The sequence below is a fragment of the Canis aureus genome, chromosome X (assembly GCF_053574225.1).
Source record: "Canis aureus isolate CA01 chromosome X, VMU_Caureus_v.1.0, whole genome shotgun sequence".
Taxonomy (NCBI): Eukaryota; Metazoa; Chordata; class Mammalia; order Carnivora; family Canidae; genus Canis; species Canis aureus.
Genome location: NC_135649.1, coordinates 117,818,175 through 117,846,098, shown reverse-complemented (window position 1 = coordinate 117,846,098; position 27,924 = coordinate 117,818,175). Strand labels below are relative to the sequence as shown.

The following is a 27,924-nucleotide window of genomic DNA, read 5'->3' as shown; positions in this document are numbered from 1 at the left end:
TCTTCTCATCACAGCGGTAGGAAAAAGTGAGGGTGTCCCAAGCCGTGAGTGCTTACGGGGGTGCTGGGGCTGGAGTCTGCTGCAGCCACCGAGTACATTCCGCCCACACCCCAAGTCTTCCTGCGTACATGTCATCAGGTCTCTGGTCCCTGCCTTTGGTGCCAGGGCCTCCACTGAACCAGCCCCCACACCTGCTGGCATTGTCAAGGCGCTGGCTGCAGCCCCTGCTCTAGGCCTGGTCCTCAACGGGCTTGTCTCTCTCTCCACAGCAATCGCTGCTCGAGAAGCAACGGGTTCTCATCCAACAGCACGAGGATGCCAAGGAACTGAAGGAGAACCTGGACCGCCGGGAGCGCATCGTGTTCGACATCCTGGCCAGCTATCTCAGTGAGGAGAGCCTGGCGGACTATGAGCATTTTGTGAAGATGAAGTCCGCCCTCATCATCGAGCAGCGGGAGCTGGAAGATAAGATACACCTGGGTGAAGAGCAGCTGAAGTGCTTGTTCGACAGCCTTCAGCCCGAAAGAGGCAAATAGTTGGCTCGTCCCTGGCAGCCGACAGGAACTGGCCCTCGGAGCTCCGTTCCTGAGGATGCAAGTAGAAACCTCAGCCTGTATTTATCTCCTGTAGAGCAAATCCTCTGGTAGCAAAATGGCTCTTAGGAAAGCAATAACTTCCATGTATGTTTGCAATGATTTATTTAATTTTTTAGTTACCCTTTTGAATGCTGAGTAGAATGTCTCACTGGTAGCCATTCTCCTTTGCAAGTTAGCACACGTGGCACCAGGCTCCGGGGGACGGCGACTCTCCACAGTCTAGACTGTGGGCTCTGCTCACGCCATGCATGCGAGTGGTTATAGTCACTGCTAGGTCTGCCCTTCCTCCCATCCACTCGGGAAGCGGCCCCGCTGGGTGGGGTGCGTGAGACGGGAAGCCCTGGTGCACATCTTACTCTGTGATTCGTCCAAAGCATGGGCTGCCATGTTTTATCCCTCTTCGTCCAATGGTGTGGAGTGTTTGTTGTCCCTCATTCATTGTCCACCAGCAAAAATCATGATGATAGGATGGTAATTTATTAACATTTAGGAAAAGTGAATAGTTTCCGAGTAGTTAAAAACCCAGCTGTGAAATGAATAACCTGCATGTTGGGTTCACTCATTCTAAAACCATCACTGAAAGAAACAGTCTGCATGCTTTAAAACACACCCACAGAACAAATAGCTTTAGTACTGACGTTATGGCCCAAGGGATGTTTTTTCCTGCAGGGTGAAATTGCTTGGTTAATCGTGGGTCCAGTAGTGTTATGTGCTTGCTAGACATTTGTTTCATGAGACCAATGGTGTGTTTCTGAAATTACTTTTCCCCAAAACACTTCTTTTGTTGCAAATGGTTGTTAACGATAATCGGCTACTTGTCTCTTTTTGCCTCCTTAAATCTGCTACCTTGCTATAAGGGTCCTATGCATTTGCTTATAAGAACCTTTCCTCTGGCTTTTCAGAGGTCCTATGAACTAGACAACCCCTAAAGTTGATCTTCTTCTGCCCATTTTATTGGTTGAAATTGCAAGATTCTAAAGAGAGTCTGTGCAGTAGGAAAACACTGTCGTGCTGTCGGTTTCCAGTGGACAAGTCACAGACTGGGAGAAAAGACTTGCCAAGCATGTATGTGACAAAGGATCTAGATCCAGAGCACATAAAGAACTTTGAGAACTCAACAGTAAGAGAACAAACAGCCCAGTTAGAACGTGGGCAAGAGACTTACCTTGGCACTTCACCAAAGAGGATATGTGCACGGCAAACAAGCCTGTGGGAAGATGTTCAACCACCAGTGGCTTGGTTATGACTCATTTTTTATCTACGTCGTTGCAGACCTAATGTGTGCTCGTTCACAGATGCTCATCTGATTCAATGCCTGGTAAATGGCAGGAGAACCCCTTGGGTGAATTCTTATTGAGCTGACATCCAGACATTTGTTTGATGGAGGGATCGTTTAGATCCTCATTTCCCCCTATTCCCACAAAAGTTTGCCAACAGGTAGGGAGTGTATGTCCCTTTGTCAGCAGTGACCATTGCCTTACCAAAACACACGTGCACATGAATGTCTTAACTGACTGATGTCTATACTTCCTGAGCCAGAGAGGGTGAGCTGGACTCCTGAGCCACAGCATGGATGTCTATGCACCCCGGGGAGGGGTCCCAACTGGCAAGCTTCAGTAATGCAGGCAATAAACACTTTTTGGCAACCCAGCCATGCCAAAAAGATAAATGCCTTTTCACAAGTTTTCATCCCTCTTAAATTAAGCTATTTCTATCTGACTTGAAAAATTCCCCATCCTGCCAATGAAGTGTCCTCCTTCCCTCCTGGTGCAGTCCCTTGCTGTGAAAACTGGTCACTTCAGAAAAGGTGAAGCTGGCTGTCCACGGACCTCCATCGTTCTCCCTCAGGGGGACAACCACAGTAGTTTGAGTGTAATTTGCTTTTAATTTAGACAAAGCTTTTATCTGTGATTCTTTCCCCTCAAATACAGTATTGTGAATCATTTTGATGATCAATATGTAAAATGTGAATAATAGAATTTATGTGTCTGGATCCAGCCTTTTGAGGGCTGTTGAGGACTTTCTCTTACACATAGCAATATATAGTGCTCTATTACCCTCTCAGCAAAGCACATGTCATCATACGTGTCCTGTGCCCGTCCCGTTTGCCTCTTAAATGTCTGGTTAGCGGGGACCCAAAGATTTCAGTGAGTCAATGTACATAACTGTATATAGCTATATTATTGCATACGACAACGATCTGGTGCTAATGTTCTGCCCTTGGCATTCTTAGGTGGTGGCTGACTCCCCTCCTCTGTCATAACTCAGCTCTGGAATGCTCTATATAGCAAGGTTTCAGTCAGGGGCATTGCCTGTGGCTTTTATCCTGCCGTCCACTGTGGAAAATGTGTACATATTTCATGCTTGACACTTACCACTTACCTCTCAACACATCATCCTGCTTGACTTTAACAAAATAAATAGTGTCTCTGAGTGAATGGAGCATGTCTCTGATTTACCTAGGTTAGTTTTTGTTTTGTTTGTTTGTTTTTAAATAGTTAGACTGTTCTCGCCATATGCCCAATTCTGAAACTACTGATAAGTTGTGGGACTGATTACTTGTATACGCATAACGTTATGCCAGTCTAGCCAAGGCTGATGGGTTTGCAGTCAGGAAAGAGTCAGGGACACAGAGTGTTTCCACTCACTGTTGCCACAGTTATGCTGTTAACAAGCAACTATAAAACTTCAGTGTGCCATAGAGTGTTTCTTTAGCTCGTGAATTTGTAGATCATGATAGTCTCCGCTCCGTGTGCCTCTCCTCTTCCTCCCGGGACCAGCAATCTGGCCTGGGCATGTCAGTGGCAGGTGCGTGAGAGAGCAAACCCAGACACGAAGGTATCTTCCACATACCTGGTTACATCACACTGCCCCTCTTCCATTGTCAGAGCAAGTCCCACAGCTGAGCTCAGGTTGTAGGATGTGTCCCACCTCTTCGGGGGCAGAAGCTATGAAGTCATGTGGCAGAGTGTGAATGAATGCAGGGTGCGAAGAATTGGGGCCACTGACAGGCTCTGTCCTCCCACACCCACATCTCCTAATCCAGAAGGACACTAAAGCCACGCTCCTGGAGCAAGGGCACCTCTGCTGCTCCCTAGCCTTACGGCCGTGAGCAACATACTTAGCCTCCCTGAGCCTCTTGAGTTTTTGCTCTGTAACTGGAGAAGAGCTCCAGAGCTCAAGTGAGCTCACTGATGTTCATGTGCTTCGAGGCCATGCCTGTTTCAGAAAAGTCCTCCGTAAGTGTACGCTCTTGTGGTTTCCTCGTTCCATCCGCCCCTGGAGGAAAATGCCTTCCCTGAACGAATCTGCCAGAGCCACCAGGGAGATGGGGATTTCTTTTGCTTGGGAGGATGAGAAAGGTTTCTTTTTCTTTTTTTGAGAAAGGTTTCTGTTCCAGGGTAGGTTTGTGGGACCTGAAGGCTAGACGTAGGGGGCGGGGGGGTGCGGAGGTCTCTTTAAAAGTTATTCCAAACTAGAGTGAATATTTACTGAAAATAGGAAGATATTCATAAGTTAGACTTTTTTTTAAAGATTTTATATAAATAAATAAATAAATAAATAAATAAATAAATAAATAAATAAATATTTTATTTATTCATGAGAGACACAGAAAGAGAGGCAGAGGCACAGGCAGAGGGAGAAGCAGGCTCCATGCAGGGAGCCTGACGTGGGACTCGATCCCAGGACCCCGGGATCACGCCCTGAGCTTAAGGCTGTGCTAAACCACTGAGCCACCCAGGCTCCCCAAGTTAGACTTTTAAAAGTGGATGGACACCACACATTTCGCTTTTATTTCTGGCTTCTGACCAGGCTACTTCAGCTTGTCTCATTTGAGTTCTGAAACGGTCAAGAGATGAATAAATGGGGACGATGCAAATGCAGTCATAGGTGGCCACTGTAGTGCTAGGGCTGTGGTCCTTACAGCGTGTTCCATGACCCACTGATGACAATGTGCGGGGCGTTTGTCCCCAAGCCCTCGCCAGGCCGGCAAGCCCCACTGGTGTCAGTTTGATCTTTGGTATGGGCCCACCAGACTTCTTCAGGAGGAGCTCTACAGTGGGTACCCTGAGACACTGGGACAGGGGGACACCAGACATTCGTTCCATCTTCAGACCTAGCTGCTGTACTGCCACAGGCCTGTGCACTACAAGGCAGGCATTCTGGAAGCGTGTTTTTTGCATCTCCCGTTAAGAGAAGAAAAGCAACACGCGGTGTGTGTATTCTTGTATGTGAGGCATCTTGAGTCAAGATCACACAAGATTGCTCACTCATCAGCGAGCTACGTAAACATCCCCCTAAACCCAAGCTATATAGGCGCACCCTCCTACCTGTCCACCTGGTCCCCCAAATGCTCGCGTCCCTTATGCACCACCTGAGACCAGCAGGCGGAGAGGAAAGGGGGTGGACATAACCGAGTGCAATGACGGTGTCTTTGGCAAATTTCACCAAAGCACAGGGCTGCGCCAGCTTAAACCTGGTTATCAAGTTCAAAGGCGAGGCCTGCCGGATAGCACCCGGCCTGGGAAGACGGCGGCGAGCGGTGTTCACGCAGCTGACGGCACCAGGAGGGGACACGATGTCATCCGGAGCGCACTCTAAGGACGCAGTCTGCTTTCTGAGGTGTGCTTGCTGAAAATACATCAGACCCAACGTGAGGGAAATTCTTTAAAAACAAAACCAAGCCCTACCAGTTTTCTTAAAAGGGCCAAGGCGATGCAAGGTAGAGCAGCGATTCCAAAAAGGCCACCTGGCAAGGGAACGCGCCGCACGACCCTAGAACGCGGCCCAGGGCAGCGAAAGGACGTGCGCCGGGTGACTGGCCAAGTTGGACGGGGCCCTGGATCGCAGCCCGGTGCGGATGGTAAGTTCTGGATTCCGGTCGCCGCGGCATGGTCGCGTAAGCTGTTTCCGTTCGGGGGTCGGGGTGGAGGCTGCAGGGGTCCGTGCTGCCGGCCGGCCACCTCTTGGAGGTCGGAGACCATTTCAGAGTGGAGAAGTTCCAAAGTGTTTTCTCCGTTTCTGAGGTTTTCCTTCTGCTCATCCAAAGACCCCTTGCTCGTAGGTCTGTAACTGTCTAGTCTCCGGTCCCATGGCGGGAGGAGCTCCTGGCACGTGGAGCTGCCGTGTGTCGTCACGAGCAGGACCCAGGGTCCCGAGGCCGCGCGGCCCGATGCGGCTCATGCTTGCACGTGCTCCTAAGCCCGGCGCCTGTCCCACATCATCCAGCGTGAGTTTCTGTGAGACTCTTGCCCACCAAATCTTTTTTTTCTTTTTTTTGAAGATTTTATCCATTCATTCATGAGAGACACAGAGAGAGAGGCAGAGGGAGAAGCAGGCTCCCCGCAGAGAGCCCGACGTGGGACTCGGTCCCGGGACTCCAGGATCACACCCTGGGCCGAAGGCAGGTGCCAAACCGCTGAGCCACCCGGGCCGCCCTTGCCCGCCAAATCTTAAGCCCTCAAAGCTCAAGGTGAGAAACTATGTGTATTTGTGCTCATCTGCTCGGTGCCTGGCACAAGTGAGCGCTTCATACATACGCAAGCTTTGAGCGAACGAATAAATGAAACAGGCCATGCAGCGTGCATCGCCGAGCAACGTGAGATTTCCTCTCCTTTACTCTCAGGAGACTGCAGGTCGGGTAGGCCCTCCGCGTGCTCGATCCCCTTTCACGCCTAGAATGGTCGTCTTCCTTCCTGTGCAGATAGAGGTGCCAAAGCTGCCGGAGACCTATTGCCATCTGAGGCCATATATTCACACATCTCCTTCCCTCCTTTTCTCTCTCTCTCCTTTCCTTTCCCCCGTTTTTCTATGAAACAGGATTATGCTAATTACGTTTTTGAATTTTTTTTATTTAATAACGTTGTGGGGGGCACTTAGGTGGCTCAGTAGGTTGGGCGTCTGCCTTCAGCTCACATCTTGATCTCCTGGGGTCAAATCCCACATCAGGCTCCCTGCTCCTTGGGGAACCTGCTTCTCCCTCTCCCTCTACTCCTCCCACTATTCATGCTCTCTCTTGCTTACTCTCAAATAAATAAGTAAAATCTTTTTTTAAAAAAAATGTTGGGAACATTAATTATTTGTTGACATAGTGTTGAGTGACTGTGTAATATTTCACTATAAGGGCATAGAAAGGTTCACTAAATATTCTTTAAACGGACTTTTTTTCTGTTTGTCTTCCCGGCTGTAACCTCGGTTATAAAGGTCATTGAGTGTGTGTTTCACTTACATCTTTGTACATCTCTCCACTCATTTTCTTGGGATAAATTCCTTATTATGGAAATACCAAGCAATTCTGATGGAGCTTTGGCTTCTGTATAAAATCTAGTCCTAAGTGCTGGCCAGGTGACATCATGTGACTTTCCAGTAGTCTCCTGTCTACAGAAGCCACATTTCAAGTCTTCCCAGTCTTAGGTCAATTTCTTACAAGTTAGGAGTTGTTGCACGTACTGTACTGTCTTATCCATGTGTATTATGTGTCAACAAGCCGGGAATCCAAGCCTCAGCTACAAGGAGGCCCTTTCCTACGAATGAAGAGTATCTTCCCTAGTGTGTTAGTTGCCTGTGGTCTTTCACAACTAAATCTCGCCCTTGTGGGTGCCACTTCTGCTAACACGTGCATGCGCACCTTGCCACAGCTTACTTCCTGATGATGTGGCTTAGAGACCGTTTCTGAGGGCCAGGAGAATCAGTGAGGACTTCTGTGATCAGTCACATCCTCAAAGTGGATTCTGGATGGTCCAGAAGTAAACGTGACCCACCCCCTAAAAAAACTTGATAGAGGATACATGATGAAGGAAAGAAACCAAAGGGACGCACTGATCAGTGAAAGAATGGATATTGTCATGGCGCTCAGGACTTAACAACCAAGGGGTTTGTTTGTTTTACCTTTTTGTTTTTGTTTTATCTTATTTTTTTTTAAGTGGAGCCCAACGTGGGCCCAAATTCAAGACCCTGAGACCAAGACCTGAGCTGAAATCAAGAGTCAGCCATCTAACGGACAGGGCACCCCCCAGGACCTAGCAACCGAGAACTTAGAAGGTGAGGACAATGGGTAACAGAATGTGGGGACAGCAGAAAGCTGAGGACAGGGCAGCTGGCTGGCATTGCGGCTGAGGACTTGTGTCTGGCCTGCTGTGGAGCACTTGAAGGAAGGAGGTGTCCTGAGAAGAGCTGCGTGGGCTTCTGTGCGGCGGGCCCCCGCTGTCAGTGGCCCTCCTCCCCCAGGGGGTGATTCCCTTGAAGACTACATCACTGATTAGCGAAGGTATGGCCTTTGTCGTGTGTGTGTCACCGTGGTAAAAGAGAGCACACAGTTGCTCGTTTTGCCACACTTTAAGCACGTGGTTCAGTGGACATTTATAATGTTCAACGAGCAGCACCGTCCCTGTCCAGCGTGTGTTTTCCTTTTCCCCAAACAGAAGCCTTGTCTTCGCTGAACCCTAACCCACGTTCCCTTGTCCCCCAGCCCCTGGCAACAGCTGTCAGACTTGCTGTTCCTGACCCTGACTGCTTCTAAGTGCTGCATATAAGTGGGATCACTCTCTTGGTCTCTTGGGGACTGGCTTATTTCACTGGGATGCCTCAAGGTGCATCCAGGGCAGAGCAGGTGTCAGAGTTTCCTTCCTCTTTAAGGAAGGCCGATAAACACTCCATTGTGTGTAGAGACCACACTTCATGCATCCATTCATCCGTGAATAGGCACTTGGGTTTCCCGCTTTGGGCTGTTGTGAAGGGGGGGGTAGGCAGCTGGCTGCTTGCTCCTCTGTTGCGTATATGCCAAGAGCTGGGATTGCTGCATCATGGGGTCATGCCACATTTCATTTTTTGAACGTTTGTTGTGTTTTCTGTGCCCCTTCATTGTGTTCTGACTCCTTGGCCACAGGAGTATTTATTTCACTCGCTCTCAATGATTGAATTGGCTGTTCCTTGCTTTCACATTCAGATGCCCATTCCTGGTCTCTTCTGACATGGACTCGAGGGGCGCCACCTCATCCCACTTAGGACCTCAGCAGTTCTCTCTTTGTTCTGCGGCCCTTGCACTGTGACACTGTAGCAATACCATCATGAGGCAGCCTCACTAGGGGCTCTTTACGTTATTGCTGTTGATTTTGTTGGTATTTCATTGCCCTGTTCAAGTCCACAAGGCCCGCCGCTCCTGAGCCTGTTTCTCTACCTGAGTCCTCACCATCTACTTCCCCTTTTCTCCTCTTCATTCTCCAGTTACCTGACATGTGTAGCCCTCAAGTTTGGTCTCCTGGCTAGGGAAAAACAATAACACTCTGACCCTGGGAAGAGGCAGCCATATGCCATCGTTCCACCCTTAGGAATAGAGACTTTCCCGTCTGAACCAAAGACCCATCAGAACACAGGCAAAGTGTGAGGTGTACATTGCAAGTGTTAATGAAAGCTAACACCTACTAGAACACTCCATTGAAAGGTCTCCCATCTTGGAGAAAGCATTTCAGGGTTCACAAAGCTTGTTCAATTCAGAGGATGGAAATTCCATTCAGGTGATGAGCCAGAGTCTGGTAAGAATATTTATGTTTCAAACTTCACAAAGCCAGAAAATAACCAGAAAACTACAATTAACCTCAAAGTGCCCCTTCTTCCTAAAGGTCCTTTACACTGAGCACACATAGTGACTCCATATACACAGTCATCAAACCCAAATAGGCAAGCAATACCTAGTGTTACCAGGAGGTGGAGGAATCAGAGCCCTTATACGTTGCTGCTGGGGTTATCAAATAGTGTGGCCACTTGAGAAAACAATTTGGTGGTCCCTTAAAATGTTAGACATAGAGTTTCCTTGTGACCCAGCAATTACACTCCTAGGTACCTACCCAAGAGAAATGAAAATCTATCTATACAGAGACTCACACATTACTATAGCAGCATCATTCACAATAGCCCAAAAGAGAAAACAACCCAAGTGTCCATCACCCACTAAGTAAACTGTTGTATACAGTGGAATATTAGTGGGCCACAAAAAGGAACAAAGTACTGACACATCTATGGATGAACCCCCAAAACATCATGCTTAGTGGGAGAAGCCAGGCACAAAGGCCACATGTGGTAGGACTCTGTTTATAGGAGACACCCAGAATAGGCAAATCTATAAACACAGAGAACCAAGGACCAGGGGAATCGGGAGTAACTCTTAAGGAGTGCAGCATGGCTTTTATGATTCTCTTAGGTGGTCCTTCCTTTTAGCAAACAGTACACAAACCATAAGATGGCTATACTTTCCACTCAGCTATCACAGTGTCACAATGGCCATACTTGCCACTCAGCTCCCGTGTCACAGTGGCCCCATTATTACAAAATTTTCTTTGAAGGCTTTTAAATGTGGAATAAGTACATAAGTTTGTAAGTGGTACACAGTGAGCCAGAACACTTTGCTGAGACCCAGACTATAGTAACAGCATCCTTCAAAGTCTCATTGCTCTCATCTGACAGTGGGCTGGCAGTGGCCCAATAGGAGAGAAGATGCCAACTACCCAAAGACAAAAGGATTACCAAGTTTCGGAGGCGGAGAACTCCAGTGGAGTGGCTGAAAGTGGATCCCCCTCGGAGCCAAAAACAGACAGGTAAATTTCTCTGCTTTTCCCATCAGATCATGAAGCCTTATAACATGTATTTTATTTTTGTTTTTATTTTATATATATATAACATGTATTTTAGAGCAAGAATGCTCCTTGGTCATGTTCCTCTTGACCTCATGCCATGGATTACAGAGACTCTAGAGTTCCATTAGGAGTTTCCTACTCAACAGGCCATCAGCACTGGGCTGGGTCTCCATCCTACAGATTAATTCAGGTTTGAGGAGTTTTGGAGCAGGCCTCCAGGGACACATTTGGCCCATTCAAAAAACCTCCCGTGCCTGTTGGGTACTGACATCATGCTAAGTGAATTATGAATAAGTGAAACACCATTTATGCCCAGCTGGAAGGAGTATGTCAATAAGTACTTCCAATAAATACCACAAATGCTATCATAACCATTTGTGCAAGATGTATAGTATTCCATCATATAAAAAACCCACAATTCCTTTGTCTGTTCTACTGTAGAGGGATATTTGGGTTTTCTCCAGCTCTATCATGAACCATGCTCTTTTTTTCTTTCTTTTTTTTTCTTTTTCTTTTTTTTTTTTTAATTTATGATAGTCACACAGAGAGAGAGAGAGAGGCAGAGACACAGGCAGAGGGAGAAGCCGGCTCCATGCACCGGTAGCCTGACGTGGGATTCGATCCCGGGTCTCCAGGATCACGCCCTGGGCCAAAGGCAGGCGCCAAACCGCTGCGCCACCCAGGGATCCCATGAACCATGCTTCTGTTGATAGTTTGACTCTTCCCTTCCATTTTCAGAATTTAATGTGTAATTTACACACAATAAATATTTGTCTTTCCTGTGTTCAATTTTGAGAGTTTAGACAAACATGCACTAGGTACATAGTGTATCCACCAGTATGATCAAGATAACAGTTCCATCACCCCCCAAATTCCTTCTTGCTGATCCTTTCCCTACACCACACAATATCCTGTATGTCTCCTGGCCCTACAGTTTTGCTTTTGGGGTTTTCCAGATTGTCCTATAAATGGAATCATAGAGCATGTAACCTTCTGACTCTGGATTCTTTCACTTTGTATAATGCCTCTGAAATTCATCTCTGCTGTTGCCTGCAGCAGTAGTTGGCTCCTTTGGATTGCTTTCTTGGACTGGGAATGAAATTCGATTCCATTAATAGGATCCTGAAAGCCTTGCAGTATGCACCGCCCCCTCCCCCCCACCTCTACTATAGCTCACCACACCTCCCCTGCATTACCCTTAGAGCAGCATAGAACTTGGCCTCATGTCTACTCCATAAACTTTAAAATAGTGCAATATCCTATTCCTTTTACATACTCTGGAGAGAGTTCAATGTCCATGAGGTAAGAACTCCAAAGTATTTAAGTAAATCTTATTTTTAAAAGTTTTTATTTAAGACTATTTATTTATTCATGAGAGACACAGACAGAGGCAGAGACACAGGCAGAGGGAGAAGCAGGCTCCCTGTGGGGGGCCCAATGTGGGACTCGATCCCGGGACCCAGGGATCACGACCTGAGCTGAAGGCAGACGCTCAACCACTGAGCCACCCAGGTGCTCCTAAAAGGTTTAATTGAGGTAAAAAAAAAAAAAAAGTATGACAAAATTTACTATGTTTACCATTTTAAAATGTACAATTTGACAGTGTTAAGCATGCAGTATTCACATTGTGCAACCAACCTCCAGAACTTCTCCATCTTGCAAAACTGAAATACTGTCTCCATTAAATGACTCCTCACCCTCTTCCCCATCCCCTGGCAACCACCATCCCCTTTTCTGTTCTTGATCTCTCTAGGTCTCTCATATATGTGGAATCATAAAATATTTGTCTATTTGTGTCTGGATTCTTTCAGCATAACATTCTCAAGATTCATCCATGTAGTAGCAGGTGTCAGAACTTTCTTTTTAGACCCAAATAATATTCTATTGTATGGATAGACCACCTTTCATCCATTCACCTGGCTGATGGACATTTGGGTTGCTGAGATTCTTTTATTTTGAAAATGACTCCATACTCTACTGTCATTAAGTGTGTACAATAATGGCATTTTTTAAAAAGATTTTATCCATTTTTTTTTTTTTGAGAGAGAGAGAGTGTGTGTTTGTGTGTATGTGTGTGTGTGCATGCACCAGCACAAGCTGGGAGAGAGGCAGAGGGAGAGAGAGAAAGGGAGAAGCAGATTCCCCACTGAACAGAGAGCCCAACACAAGGCTTGATCTCAGGCCCCTGGGGTCATGACCTGAACTGAAGGCAGACATTTAACCAACTGAGCCACCCAGGCGCCCCACTAATGGCATTTTTTAGCATCAATTCGATCTCGCTTTATGCCTCTGTTTATACTATCAGTGTTTGCATTTAGAAATGATATATTGAGTTTAGGAATATGAATTATGAGGGAATTTCTTCTAGTCTCAGACCCAGTGCACACCCAAGGTGTAGATCGTCAGTTGGAGTTGCACAGTTGGACTCTGAGGGATTGGGATGAGCAGAGATGACTTTTCTGGAGGCCCTCTTTGTCCATGAACATACAGATCTTCTGAGGAATAGGCCTTCTGTCCACTTCTGCTTGCCGGTGCTGTCATGCTCTTGGTGGTATTTCCAACTGGAGTCATCGAGAGGGTTCTGCCAAAACTTTGGTCTTTGGACAGTCCCACAGAAGACATTCTAATATCCTTGAGCATGTGGAGAGCCAGGCGCATCACGGATGTTTGAAGACCAATCAAGCTCTGGCCTCATGTGAGTCACAGAGTGAACTTGTGAGCAGTGTGGAAGGAAGAGACAGTCCCAAGGGGCCCGGGGGAAAGGAAGAAATCAAACCCCAGAGATCTTTTTGTTTTCATGGTGGTAAAAGAGTCACAACACAAAGTTTACCATTTTCATCACTTGAAATACACATTTCAGGGGCATAAAGCCCATTCTCATTGCACAACCATCACCACCATCCATCTTAAGAACTTGGTCACCTTCCAAAACTCGAACACGCCCCATTGGATGCTAACTCCCTGTTCCCTTGCCCCGGCCTCTGGCAACCACCATTTTGACGATTTAAGTATTTCATGTAAGTAGAGTCACATGGTATCTATCCTTCATGGCTGGCTTATTTCGTTCAGCATAGATTAGTCTTCAGGGTGCATCGATATTATAGTGTGTGAGAGAATTTCCTTCCATATTCAGGCCAAATACTATTTCATTGTACATATATACGACGTATCGTTGATCCAGTCACATATGGATGGAAAACTAGGTCCACCTTTTAGCTTTCATGAACAAAGCTATTAATGCCCCTGGCTATGTGGATATCTGTTCAAGGTCCTCCCCTCTCCGTTCAGTGGAAGAGGTCCCCCTCCCTTCCCTAGATGACTCTCCTACCTTGGACTTAAATGTACTTGCTACCACCTTCCCCCAAATGAGTGTGGTAAGAGGATGGAATCTGCAGCCAACCTGTCTCCACCGCTTACTTCTTCCTGCGTAGACTTCAGGCAAGTTTTTCAACCTCTCTGTCCTTAGCCCTCTTGCTTAGAAAATGAAGATCAAACTGCCCACCTACAAGCGTTGTTTGGGGGGGATTCATGGATTAAGTGGATGAATGGATTAAATGGAGTTGATAAATAGAAAGCCAATAGGGTGGTTCTGAAAATGTGGTCTGGGGACTCTTTTTTTTTTTTTAAACTTTTATTTATTTATGATAGGCACACAGAGAGAGAGAGGCAGAGACACAGGCAGAGGGAGAAGCAGGCTCCATGCACCGGGAGCCCGACGTGGGATTCGATCCCGGGTCTCCAGGACCGCGCCCTGGGCCAAAGGCAGGCGCCAAACCGCTGCGCCACCCAGGGTGCTGGATGTGGGGTGCCATCCACAAGGCCAAAACTTTTCACAATATGAAAATGTTGGCTGCCTTTTTCACTCTCCTTTCTCACAAGCATACAGTGGAGTTTTCGAGAGGCTCTATGCCATTTGATCTAAAAAAAACCCGAAAGCAGAAGTACACATGACTCCAGCCCCCTCCCATTAAAGCCTGATGTTAAAGCTGTTTGTAGATTGCCAAAACAGTATCCTCTAAATTTTGTTTGGATAATAGTCACTTTTCATAAAAATCCTTGTTAATATATGATGTTTATTACATGAATTAATTTAAATTTCAAAAATAATAATGAAATTTCTCATTTTTATTTTTTTATTTTTATTTTATTTTTTTTAAATTTCTCATTTTTAATTCCTAATATGGTAAATATCAGTGGATGCAACCATTTGGGGTCATCAACAAATGTTTTGTTTTTATTTCATAGTGCAGTCAAGTATACATAACGTTGTTGACCATTTTAACCATTTTTAAGGGTACAGTTCAGTGGCATTAAGTTGGCAACCATCACCTCCCTCCAGTACCTTGCCTCCAGGACTTTTTTCAGCTTCCCAAACTGAAACTCTACTACCCAGTAACTGCCACCTCCAGTTTCTAAGCGCAAAGGGCAGAGACCTTTTCAGTCCTGAGACTGCAAAGCTTAGGAAGTGCTGTCTTGGCACAGAGCCAGGGCCTCAGAAGTGCTGTGGGAGGCTGGGCTGCTACCCACGAAGGCCTCCCGAGTCCCCCCTCCCCCCAACCCCCCCCACCCGCCCCACTCGCCTCGCTCAGAGGCCTCATGACCTGCCTCTGTTCTGCTTCTCTCCCTCTTCTCAATTAACTGATCAGTTAACTTTTAAGAGCATTACAGATTTCTGGCAAAAAATTAAAACCATGGAGGGAAAGTTGTACCTCTGGAGCTCTTACCCCAGGCCTGCTGCCCAGAGGTGACAACCGTTAACCATTTCCTGCACCCAGAAATTCCCTATTCATATACAAACACGTTCTGCATATTTGCATATATTGTGTTTATACATATATAAATATGTATTATGTTTGCCCTAATTTTCACTGAAATGAAACCGTTTCCCTTTTTTAAAGATTTATTTTTTTTTTTAAGATTTTATTTGAGAGAGAGAGAGAACCAGTGGGAGCAGCAGAGAGAGAGAGAGACTCCCCATTGAGCAGGGAGCCCAAAGCGGGGCTCCATCCCAGGACCCTGGGGCAAGGACTTTAGCTAAAGGCAGATGCTTGGGCAGCCCCGGTGGCTCAGCGGTTTAGCGCCGCCTTCGGCTCAGGACCTGATCCTGGAGACCCGGATCGAGTCCCATCGGGCTCCCCGCAGGGAGCCTGCCTCTCCCTCTGCCTCTCTCTCTCTCTCTCTCTCTCTCTCTCTCTCTCTCTCTCGGTCTCTCATGAATAAATAAATAAAATCTGAAAAAAAAAGATAAATAAAATTGCTCCTTTGAAATAATATGCTCAGCATTACCTGGCCAAAAAGAAATGATCTTTATAAATATGACATCTGCCAGTAATGTTCTGGCCAGGAGAAGGAATTTCTGGTAGGAATTTGGAAAATACCCTCACCTTGTCCCTCCCTCCCATCTGGGATGCGCCCTAATAAATTCCAGACCCCTCAATGCTATCCATGCCTGCTCCTGCCTTGTCCTTTCTATGCTTGAATCACTGTGCCCCATTTTTCCCCAGTTGAAAAAGTAATAGGGACGCTTGGCTGGCTCAGTGGTTGAGCATCTGCCTTTGGCTCAGGTAATGATCCCGGGGTCCTGGGATCAAGTCCCGTGTCGGGATCCCCACAGGGAGCCTGCTTCTCCCTCTGCCTGTGTCTGCCCCTCTCTGTGGGTCTCTCATGAATAAATAAAATCTTTAGAAAAAAGAAAACGTAATAGACTTTTACTGTAAAACATGAAAAAAAAAAATCACTAGTGATCCCAATAGTCAGAGGCATCTTGTTTTGCATTTTTCCAGCTTATGTCATGATGGTATATGTGCTGCCGAAGCGAGCACTGGCTTATGTCATGATGGGCAAAAATAAGATCACACTACAAAGTTGTGGTTTTATTATCTGTGTTTTAAATTCAACCCTCCACGGGTGTTTTCCCACATTATGAATTTTTATGTCTGCTATGTCTTAAAGCAAATGAATGGCTGTAGTACCTCCTACAGCGTACTTGTGTGCCAGACATAATTCTTCCTCCATTGCTTCACTTTAACGAAGTCTTTGTTATTGTTTTTCTTTTTAAAAATCATGCTCATGGGATCCCTGGGTGGCGCAGCGGTTTGGCGCCTGCCTTTGGCCCAGGGTGCGATCCTGGAGACCCGGGATCGAATCCCATGTCGGGCTCCCGGTGCATGGAGCCTGCTTCTCCCTCTGCCTGTGTCTCTGCCTCTCTCTCTCTCTCTCTCTGTGACTATCATAAATAAATAAGAATTAAAAAATAAAATCTTAAAAAAAAAAAAATCATGCTCATGACAGAAATTCCTAAAAAGGTATTGAATAGCCCAGACATTTAAAAAAATCACAGCCCAAGATCATAAACACAGTGTTGAGTGAAAGAAGCCAGTCACAGAGGAATGCCTACCGCATGATCCCTGTTTTGAAAAACAGGCAGGACTGAATCAAGATGCGTGGGGGTACATGCTGAGGCACAAAACGATAAAGAAAAGAAGTGATAATGTTATGCGTCTTAAACCAAGTGGTGTCTATGTGGTTATTTGCCCTGGGATAATTCATTGAGCTGTACACTTAGATTTTGTGTGCTTTTTAAAATATATGTGTGTGATTCTTCACAATACAAATAGCTTTAAGAACTCATAATCCCTCTAACCCAAATAAAAATGTCTCTTACTAACTTAGCATATAGACTTCCAGTTCTACTTCTGTCCATGATTATATTATATGTACTATTTTTGTAACTTCCTATTTGAACCTGCTAGCTCCTGGACATCTTCCTTTTGGCTCCATTATGTTTTAATGGCAATTAGAATGGATGTAATCAAAAAGACTAAGCATATCAACTGTTGGAAGAGATGGAGAAACTGGAACCTTCATGCAGTGCTGGTGGGAATGTACAATGGTGTGGCCACTTGGGGAAGTGGTTGACCACTTCCTAAAACATTCAACGTACACTTACCATACACCCCGCTAGCCCCACTCTAGGTATCTATGCAAGAGAAATGAAAACATCTTCCCATACCAAATATTGCACAGAAATGTTTAGAGCGCACTGTTCATAATAACCCAAACTTGCAGCCAATCCCAGTGTCCAAAAACTTCAACTGTGGCCTATCCCTACAATTGAATAGGACCCAGCAATAAAAAGAAACCAACTATTCAAACATGTCACGACATGGGGGAAACTGGAAAACGTTATGCAAGTGAACAGAGCCAAACAAAAAATCCTACACCTTGTTCAATTCCACTTATGTGTTTGGTGTTGGCACATAGCCCCGTTGCATGGATATGGCATAAATTATTTAACCAAGCTCTGCATTGGACTTGAACCTGTTTCCCACTTGTCAGTATTATGAACAGTGCCGTGATGACCACGTTATGACTAAGTATTTGTGGCCAGTCTTAATTATTTCTTTGGACAAATAACCAGACATGGAACTGCCTGTTAGAAAGTAGGTGGTGGTGATGAAAATAGTGCCAGAGCGCCCTTCCCAAAGTTTGCTTGCTCTGTGCTCCCACCAGCAGAGCGTGAATGTCAAATGTCTCCATTCTCCAGTGCACTGCTTACCCCCCCTCCCGGTGCTCTGTGCTTGTTTGCAGGCCTCCAGGGTATGCAGCCACCATGCTATTGCTCATCAACAGCACCAATCGCCAGATGGCCGGCTTCACCATAGCCACTGTGGGATGGATCCTCACCACCACATCCACGGGCCTCGTGGAGTGGCGAGTGTGGTACATGAACAACTCCTCTCTCTCTCCCTCTGGCCTGGTCTGTGTGGGAATGTGGAAAGTCTGCATTTACCAATATATCACCAACTTCAACAGAGCCACGTTGTGTCATCGCTATACCTACCACGATACTTACCTGCCTCTTGATATCTGTATTTCTCAAAATCTCCTGCTGGTCGCCACCATTCTGGGCCTTTTGGGAAGAGCCGCCATCATTTTTGCACTTAGGAATGTGTACATGGGAATTCATCAGGACGCCACCTTCAACCAATTTATTGTTTCAGGGATTCTGAATGTGGTTGCTGGTGTCTGTATCTCAATCACTGTGGTCTGGAATTTTTACTCCGTGATAAACGAAGAGGGTATCACCTTCCCACCATCTCTCTATATACCCTTCAAGCCAGATAGTCAGGAAATTGGCAGTGCCCTTCTGGTGGCATGTCTGGCTGCCTTCATGATGCTGTTAAGTGGGCTGCTTTTCCTCTCCTACAAGCACCCCCTGGCCAGACAAATACATCCTGAAACTTCAGAGACGTAGAATTCCTGCTTGCCTTGGCTTTGCGAATCCAACATGACCAAGAGTTTATGAGAAGTATTAGCAAAAAAAAAAGAGAAGTATTAGCAGAATGTTCTATTAAATATTTCCAAAGATTCAAGACCATGGCAAAGGTAGTTTTAGGCAGGAAGTGGCCATCAATTTCCTTCCTTTATCTTCTGTGTCTTTGTTTTACTGACGCACCAGTTCATTGATTGAAGAAATTTCACTTAAAAAAAAATCTTTCTCACCAGCCAGTCGGTCTTCTTGGATCTGAATTTTAACTATTGCTGAATAAATAATCAATCCATAAACCTAGTGTATAGAAATGAGATTTTCTGTGATTCTCACATTTCCCTCCTAAATGTCTGCTACAGACAACCAACCTTATTTCCTGTGATATGGTGATAACATCACTCTATCATATAAAATTTTCCAAAATATGCAGTAGAATAATATAAGGAATCACCCCACACCCATTATCAGACTCAACACCTATCAAGATACTGTCATATCAGCTTTATATCTCCTTTCTTCTCCCGTTTTGTTTTTTTTTTTTAAGATTTTATTTATTCATGAGAGACACAAGGAGAGGGACAGGCAGAGACATAGGCAGAGGGAGAAGCAGGCTCCCTGTGGGGAGCCCAATGGGGAACTCGATCCTGCAGGATCATGCCCTAAGCCAAAGACAGACACCCAACCGCTGAGCCACCCAGGCATCCCTCTAATGTGAACATTCCTATCAGATTTAGTAGCTGGGATGCTTTTGTAATGAAGACCTTTCCCTCATCAAGTATGGCTAGTTGGGTTCTCCAAAATTCAGCTCTTACCCAAAAGGCAAGGTAAATGCTTCATTTTTCCCCCTTTAATTGTTAAATGTCTAGAGGAAGGGGGAAGATTGCATTAATTATCTTGGTGTTGACCAATGTAGTTTTTAAATTGTTTTCACTATCTGTTTTCATTTTTGTCTTTTTTCTGAGTATCACCTCAACGCTTGAGTATGAACTCGTGAGATTGTCTCCATGTTCTTCTTATGGAAATTTTCTGATGCATCCAAAGGTAGACAGACGATTATCTCAGCTTCAGGAATCCTCATTATGTGCCCAGTAGTGGTTCATCCCTATCCTCACTCTCACCAACCCTAGCCTTGGATTATTTTGTAATAAGTCCCTGGCAGTATATTATTTTATTCATGAATACCTCAATACACATCTCTAAAAGATAAGGATGCCTTTTTCTTAACAGAACCACATAGTCATTATCACACCAAGAAAAGTGAATTTCCTAATGTAATCAAATACATAGTCAATATTCAGATTTCCCTAATTGTCTCATCAATGTGTTTAACAGTAACTTGTGGGTATCTATATATTCAAAGTGTTTCACTCAATTGCATTCAGTATTCCTTTTATGATCAAACTGTCCCATCTTTGGCTATAGAGCCTCAGGGACATGTGTCCTTTGACGTGTCTCTATCAGTATAATTTTAAGATTAAAAAAACTTTATTCAAGACCATCATAACCTACTGTTACCTCAAACTACTTTATCAACAAAATTCACTATATGAAAATGATTTTCCTGGGATCCCTGGGTGGCGCAGTGGTTTGGCACCTGCCTTTGGCCCAGGGCGTGATCCTGGAGACCTGGGATCGAATCCCACATCGGGCTCCTGGTGCATGGAGCCTGCTTCTCCCTCTGCCTGTGTCTCTGCCTCTCTCTCTCTCTCTCTCTCTCTCTCTCTCTCTGTGACTATCATAAATAAATAAATAAGAAAATTCAAAAAAAATTTTTTTTAAAAAAGAAAATGATTTTCCTAAAGAACAAAATAGTAGAGAGAAAGACATATCAATAATAGAGTTAGCAACTACATCAAATGTTAGAGAGATGTTGAAATTAAAGTATATTTATTTACTTTGCATCTAATAACTTTTAATACCAGAGGTTCTTGACTTCGTGTAAATTCTCCACAGAATAATTCCCATACACACAAAATTTTGCACCATTTCACAGATCTCTTGAAACCTATTCATGGATCTCATTTTCAAAATAAGTGAGTTTTCCAAAAATTGATTTATTGTTTTATGGACTTGCTAGAAACTCTCGTAGTTTTCAGCTTATTTTTTTAAACAAATTAACTTTACCAGCTAAACACCTACCTACAATATTAATGAGTACAGATACACGCTGCTTAAAATCATTTTATTAAATATTTTTCGGTGATGATTCCTATGTTTAAAGTTTAAGAAAAGGTTTTTGTTAAGTGATCTCTGCACCTAACACGAAGCTTGAACTCATGACCCTAAGATGAAGAGTTGCATGCTCTAGTGGCTGAGCCAGCAAGGTGCCCCAGGAGAAAAAAGCATTTTTTTAAAAGATACATTTATTTATTTTAGAGAGAGAGAAAGCACATGAGCAGGGGAGGGGGCAGAGGGAGAGGGGGGAAAATCTCAAGCAGAGTCCCCGCTGAGCCCGGAGCCCGATGCAGGGCTCAATCTCACCATCCTGAGATCATGACCTGACCCAAAACCAAGAGTCCAATCAATGCTCAACCAACTGAGCCACCCAGATGCCCCAGAAAAACATTTTTTAAAAGATTTTATTTATTCATGAGAGACCCAGAGAGAGAGGCAGAGACAGAGGCAGAGAGAGAAGCAGGCTCCCTGCAGGGAGCCCGTTGTGGGACTCGATCCCGGGACACTAGGATCACGCCCTGGGCCGAAGGTGGACGCTCAGCTGCTGAGCCACCCAGGCGTCCCAGGAGAAAAGCAAATTATAAAAGCAGTAATCGTGCAACTGCCTGATTACAGTCTCGAGAATTTTGAGACATTAGCCTGTCAATAATGTGCATGCCCACCATCTATGTGCATGCCTGTTTCTTGAACTGTCTCCATTTCTGAGAGCTTGCCATCATTTGGATGAAGGTTGCTGAGGTTCATGGACATAATATTGTTTTCATCTCAGTTTTTCCAGCATGCTTTTCAGTATGTTGGAAGAAAAACTCTTTTCTCAGAGTATGTAGCTCTTTTATGGCTCATGCCTGTTTGGATGATGCTGTAATACTTTTGCAAAAATACTGGATTCTTGACTATTTCTTCCATACTAGTTTTGCTTGAATGATCTGCTTTTTTTTCAGCATTTTTTCATCTTCGACTATGCTACATTCTTAGGTCTTAGTGATTTTTTTTTTATTATACTTTTCCAGTTCTCTAAGATTTACGTTATATACCAGCACGGTTTTGCCCATTGAAAATCCACTGTGGGGATCCCTGGGTGGCGCAGCGGTTTGGCGCCTGCCTTTGGCCCAGGGCGCGATCCTGGAGACCCGGGATCGAATCCCACATCAGGCTCCTGGTGCATGGAGCCTGCTTCTCCCTCTGCCTATGTCTCTGCCTCTCTTTCTCTCTCTCTCTGTGACTATCATAAATAAATAAAAATTAAAAAAAAAAATTAAAAAAAAAAAAAAGAAAATCCACTGTGACAGTGTGCTCAGTACACGTTGATGTTAGTCATATCCCTCCTCCAGAATCCAGAGTTGCACCTTTTATTTTTTAAAGATTTTATTTATTCATGAGAGACACAGAGAGAGGCAGAGACCCAGGCAGAGGGAGAAGCAGGCCCCATGCAGGGAGCCCGACGTGGGACTCGATTCCGGGTCTCCAGGATCAGGCCCTGGGCTGAAGTCGGCGCTAAACCGCTGAGCCACCCCGGCTGCCTGAGAGTTGCACCATTTAATTAACTCTTAACTAGCTGATTAATTCTCGGACTATCCGAGAGATACTTCCTACGACTCAGAGTCAGTCATGATTCCTGTGGTAGTGATGCACAGTGGTAGTGCACAGTGGTAGTGATGGTGATTCCATCCAACTGTTATTAAAAATATTTTATTTAAATAACATTTTAATAACAATTTATTGAAGTATAATTCACATACCATGTAAAACCACATGTATAAGCGAGTGGTTTTTAGTATATTCACGGCACCACTTCTATGACTACGGACCATTTCATCAGTCCAAAAAGAAACCGCACTAGCACTCCCCATTAGTCTTTGAGGGTTTTTTGAGCCTCAGCGGGTGTCCCAGGTGCATCGTGTACGTCTCAGGCCCGAGACCTTGACCCAGCATGCTGTTCCTTCAGTGAGCCTGAGACATGGAGATGGTATTTAGGCACTGGTGGTGCTTATTCTTTGGTTGTCTTTATATCTTGGTATTTTAGTGGACAGCATTAGGATATATAAATTGTTAAGAAGAAAAAAAACATTATAAAACTTTTTTCAATTCAACCTTGTTCTTTAACTAGCTGCAATTTTATATTATATTTCTTTCTCCCAGGTTGGAAACCCACTGATATTTTTTTAAAGATTTATTTACTTATTTTAGAGAGAGAGAGAGAGAGACCACATGCGAGAATGGGTGCAGGGGCAGAGGGAAAGAGAGAGAGAGAGAAGCCGACTGCCCGCTGAGCGTGGAGCCCCCAACACAGGGCTCTGTCTCACTACCCTGAGATCACAACCTGGGCCGAAATCCAGAGTCAGAGGCTTAACTGGCTGAGCCACCCAGGCACAAAAAACCCCAACAATATTAACATACTTATCTATTCTGTGATATATAAAAATTTTTAAATGTTACTAATATCACTATTAGCCAGAAGACTACTGAATAAAACATAAGGTTTCTTTTAAGCCCTGTTTGTCTCTAAAATGCATTGTATTAGGTGTATATGTCAAAATACAGCATTGTAAAACTTGTTAACATGAGGATGGTTATATTACCAAGTTGGTAAGCAATTAAGTTTATTCATTTTATCTTGTTTTCTATTTTTAGTTTTGTGTTTTGACATAGTTCAGTTTTTGAATATGTGAAATACTTATTTTGTTAAAGACATTTATTTTAGAGTGTGCAGAGGCAGGAGGAGAGAAAATCTCAAGCAGACTCCATGCTGAGCTTAAGAGTTGGACATGGGGCTCAATCCCATGACCCTGAGAGCAGGACTTGAGCTGAAACCAAGAGTCGGATGCTTACCTGACTGTGCCACCCAGGCGCCCCTTAAATAACTTATTTTCGGGGATCCCTGGGTGGCTCGGCGATTTAGCTCCTGCCTTCAGTCCAGGGCATGATCCCGGGGTCCTGGGATCGAGTCCTACGTCGGGCTCCCTGAATGGAGCCTGCTTCTCCCTCTGCCTGTGTCTCTGCCCCCCTCTCTCTCTCTATCATGAATAAATAAATAAAATCTTTAAAAAATTATTTTTAAGTCAAAGTTACTTAAACAGTCTCAAGAAACGTCTGTTCCTATCCCCATTCTATTCTTTCCCATCTTAGATAACTTAAAATTTTTGGTTTATTTTCCAATTTTCTTTTGTAACTATGGATGTTGTGTACTCATATTTTTTCCATCTTTTTCAAAATGCAACCATAATATTTTATCTGGTGTGTGTGTGTGTGGTGATATATATATATCTGGCTTTTTCACCTGACAATAAATTCCTGCAGACCACTCTGGATGAGTACTCAGAGATACCCTGAGCAATCTATGAGAATATCTGCTTCCTCATAGCCTTGTCCAAAAAAAAAAAAGAAAAAAGAAAAAGAAAAGCTCTGTAAAACTTGAGCATTTTTCTTCAGTATGATGGGTGAGAAATGGTATCTCCATTATCATTGCCAGTGTGTATTTCTCTTGCTGGTGAGGATGAGCATTTTTTCAAATGTTTTAAGGCTATTTTTCATTTCTGCAGTGATAATGTCAGTTATCTACAGCTGTGTCGCAAGTTACCCCGAAACTTAGTGGCTTAAAGCAACACACATTATCTTACAGCTTCTCTGAATCAGTAGTTTGAGAACAGTTTAGCTAGGTCCTCTGCTTCGTGGTCTCTCCCAAAGCCGCAAAATACCAACCAGCCCCCTTCTCTCATTGGAAGGCTCAGTGGGGAACCCATCTCAGAGTTTACTTACATCGTTGTTGGCAGGATTCATTTCTTTTTTTAATCATCATTTTTTTAAAAAAGATTTTATTTGACAGAGAGAGAGAAAACACGAGCAGGGGGAGTGGCAGAGGGAGAAGGAGAAGCAGACTCCCCACTGAGCAGAGAGCCCTACACGGGGCTCGATTCCAGGCCCCCAGGATCTTGAGCTGAACCGAAGGCAGGGGCCAACTAAGCCACTCTGGCGCCCTAAGGCAGGATTCATTTCCTTGGCTCCTGGTAAGCTATTGGCCATGGTCTTCCATTGCTTGCCAGATGGGCCTCTTGGTAGAGCTTCTCAAAACATGGCAGCTGGCTTCATCATAGCAGGGAAAGGAGAGAGCGAGAGAGTGCCAACAGGGTGGAAGTCATGGTTTCTGTTACAAGCTAATCACAGAAGTCACATCCCATCACTTTTGCCATTTTGGATTCTTAGAAGCAAGTTGCTGGGTTCAGCTCACAGTCAAGAGAAGATCAAGGGCACGAATATGAGGAAGGTGGGACTCCCTGGAGTCCATGTCACAAGGTGCCTCCCACCAAGCTACTCCTATTTCTAGCCCACTCTTCTACTGAGTTGTTGATACGCTTGATGCTTAGGAGATCTTAATATAGTAAGTACATATGCCCTTTGCCCTCCACCCCTTCACTTATAATACCTTTCCTAATCTGAAGAGTTGTATTAATATCCCCAAAAGAGAAGAAATATTTATGACCCCTATAACACACACACACGCACATACACACAACTGAAGTGCTGAATGGAAAAAGTAAATATGGGTCGAAAGTCTAAGCATACACCCCAGCAATCCTACTCCAAGATATCTATCCAAGAGAAATAAAAATGTATTCATCCATAAATCCAAATGTGAATGTGAATAGCACCTTTTTTCATAAGTGCCTCATTCTGGCAACAACCCAATGCAAAAAAACTACCTGAAACATTCCTCAAAAAAACAAAAGTAGACTCGAACAGAGGGAAAGACATGCCATGTTCTTGACTAAGGAGATTCAATATTATAAATATGTAAATAAGTCCTAGTTTAATTTATAAACTTAGCACGAGTCTAATAAAAAAAAACTAACATTTTTTTTCCAGTTTGGAGTAACACAAGTTGATTATGAAATTCATATTGAAACATAAACAGAAACAACTAAGTAATTCTAAGGAGGGGGGAGAAGAAGCATCCTATATAGCATAACATTTTTTTAAATTATTAATTTGGGGATCCCTGGGTGGCTCAGCGGTTTAGCACCTGCCTTCGGCCCAGGGTATGACCCCAGGGTCTTGGGATCGAGTCCCACGTCGGGCTCCCTGCATGGAGCCTGCTTCTCCCTCTGCCTGTGTCTCTGCCTCTCTCTCTCTGTGTCTCTCATGAATAAATAAAATATTTTAAAAATAAAAATAAAATAAAAATTATTAATTTATTTAAGTAACCTCTACACCCATCGTGGGGCTCAAACTTCGCATGTGGCCCAGTCAGCCCCCAGGGTAACTCCTAAGGCCTCCTACCCCCTATTTGATTACATTCCAAAATCACGCTTGAGGCCGGCCCAGGAGAGACAACTTCAGCTCATTCACTCACTGACGAATTCTTTTCACCAAACATTCATTGGCTTTCACGTGAGAGATGCCACCAAAACGTTTAAGCAAGAGCTTTCAGGATCCAGTGTATACAAAACACGCACATTCTCTCTGTGCTGCTTGACTGCCCCCACTTTTCACAGCTCTTCAGATGTGGAAATGGCCTCAATCAAGCCAAATAAATGACTTAAGAAATAAGCTATTGATGGTCAAAAATTAGACATACTCACTGTAACCTAGAGCGACAGGCTGAGGGTCGCCTCGAGTTCACAGGAGAGAATTCAAAGGACTAGCGTGGAATGTCCTCCTTTTTAAAGAATATTTAAGTCTTTGGGAGCACAGTGTTCGGAAAAATTTTTTCCCACTGTGACAGAAGTCTCTCGCTATTTAAAAACAAGCTCCAAAAACATTGCCTGCGGCCCCAAGTGGGCTGGGTGCTCCCCTAGAATGTTAAACAGACCCTGTGCCTTTAGGCTTTGTGTGCGGGGCCTTCCCCTCTGATGGGGATTCTGTAGAACTTTATTTTTTTATTTTTTTATGTTTTCTGTAGAACTTTAATGGCATTCCTGGGTGAGTCTCCTTTCTCCCCCGACCATCGTTTGCATAATGCCCTTAGCTCTCAGGCGCTGGGAAGAGGGAGGAAAGGACACCCCTTGCATTTAGTCACAGTTCCTGGCTTTCTTCCCAAGTCTTTGAAAGGAGCTGGATGGCAAGGCCGAGGCCCGTTGGACCTTCGGGGCTGGCCTTGGACCGAGTCCCGTGCTTTGTCCGCGCAGCTGCGAGAAAGGCTCGTAGAGGGGTCCCTGGGAAGACCTCCTGTCTCCCCCACCGAGCTCTTGCCCTGCAACCGGTCTCCTTAAGGCCACCTTTGGGGACAGGGGCTTGAAAGTGGGTCTGCGTGATTTAAGTGGATCAAGACCACGGGTTACTCGGAAAATGGGAGCTTGTAGAAGACGCGTTTGTGAGGGCGGTGACCCCGCAGAGGGGCCACATCGGCCACCTGTTGGCCACGGAGGGAAGTGACAGAGTTGGCGGGGCCCCCTGGGGCCTTCAGTCTCAACACAGAGCAAGCCCGTGGGTCATAAAGACTTCAGACCCGGAAGGTGAGGGGGTCTGCTGGGGGGGGCGGGAGAAATGGGGCAAAAAATGAGTTTCGAGACCTTCTGAAGTACCTTTCGGAAAGATTCTTTTTTACAGGAACAAGCAGAGAGAATGGAGCCTGTGTGTTTCCAGTGGGTTCTAGAGGATGCTGTGGGGCTGGGCTGTCTCTCCCGCTTCTCCCTCTCCCACAGAGGTCCGTCCAAGGTAACCAGGGCCAGAGAGATGCCACATGGCATTTGGGCTGGAGACACAATTGAAAGTGCCAGAACGTTTGTTGTTGAGACGGATAAGGGGGACAGCTCTCCCAGCCCGAGGGGGCGGCCACTCGGTCCTCCCCCCCTCCCCGAGGAATCCCGGAGGCGGCAGCCGGCCTAAGGCCCGAGGAGTGGACGGCCTCGGCTCTTGAGTCGCTGTCGCCCCCCTCCCTGGCAGCCCCGGGTCCCGTGGCAGGGCACAGGTGCGGCCCGTGGCTCCCACCCGCCGCGAGGGGCCCGACCCGGGGCAGAGGGGGGCGGCGGTTTGACCACAGTCCCCCGACGTAGTAGCCCCTGCAACCAACAGAACCATCTGCTGGGGGCTGCTGTCCTGCTCCAAAAGCTCCGGGCCCAGCTGACTGGGGCGTCTCACCGGACACTCCCACGCCACCCAACGGCCGCAGCATATTCTCCTTAGGAAGAACGGCGGCGACCTCTGGAGCCTAGAAGGTTCCATCCGTCTTTCCTGGAGTTCTCTTGTCTCGTCCTCTAAGAGAGAGAGACTCCTCCAACAGAGAAATCAGGGGAGCAGCAAATAGTGTGGGGGCTTC

At 45.3% G+C, this 27,924-nt stretch overlaps 2 protein-coding genes across 6 annotated transcripts in view; both read left to right on the top strand.

Annotated features, from left to right (window-relative positions):
- Window positions 1-3,034, top strand: part of SHROOM2 (shroom family member 2) — a 144,332-nt gene extending 141,298 nt beyond the window's left edge. For all 3 annotated transcript variants that reach the window (XM_077888296.1, XM_077888295.1, XM_077888297.1), the window contains one exon: window positions 270-3,034. In XM_077888296.1, the coding sequence (XP_077744422.1) occupies window positions 270-536 (267 nt within the window). In that variant the 3' untranslated portion in view covers window positions 537-3,034. The remainder of the gene's footprint in view (window positions 1-269) is intronic.
- A 1,032-nt stretch (window positions 3,035-4,066) lies between these two features.
- CLDN34 (claudin 34) lies at window positions 4,067-18,793 on the top strand. 3 transcript variants are annotated; one of them, XM_077888310.1, is made up of 5 exons: window positions 4,067-5,460; window positions 5,881-6,069; window positions 7,520-7,637; window positions 10,056-10,186; window positions 17,816-18,793. In XM_077888310.1, exons 4-5 carry the CDS (start codon window positions 10,086-10,088, stop codon window positions 18,480-18,482), a joined length of 768 nt encoding a protein of 255 aa, XP_077744436.1. In that variant the 5' UTR covers window positions 4,067-5,460; window positions 5,881-6,069; window positions 7,520-7,637; window positions 10,056-10,085; the 3' UTR covers window positions 18,483-18,793. The 3 variants fall into 3 exon arrangements, with proteins under 3 accessions (XP_077744436.1, XP_077744437.1, XP_077744435.1); XM_077888311.1 differs by lacking the exon at window positions 7,520-7,637; XM_077888309.1 differs by lacking the exons at window positions 4,067-5,460; window positions 5,881-6,069; window positions 7,520-7,637 and adding an exon at window positions 7,648-7,863.
- Window positions 18,794-27,924: the final 9,131 nt, after the last annotated feature.

What these genes read in the sequence shown, in the direction of transcription:
- CLDN34 (XM_077888311.1), top strand. Translation starts at nt 10,086, where the DNA reads ATGCCAACTACCCAAAGACAAAAGGATTACCAAGTTTCGGAGGCGGAG. An exon ending in TCGGAGCCAAAAACAGACAG is followed by an intron (nt 10,187 to 17,815) that starts GTAAATTTCTCT and finishes GCTTGTTTGCAG; the next exon opens with GCCTCCAGGGTATGCAGCCA.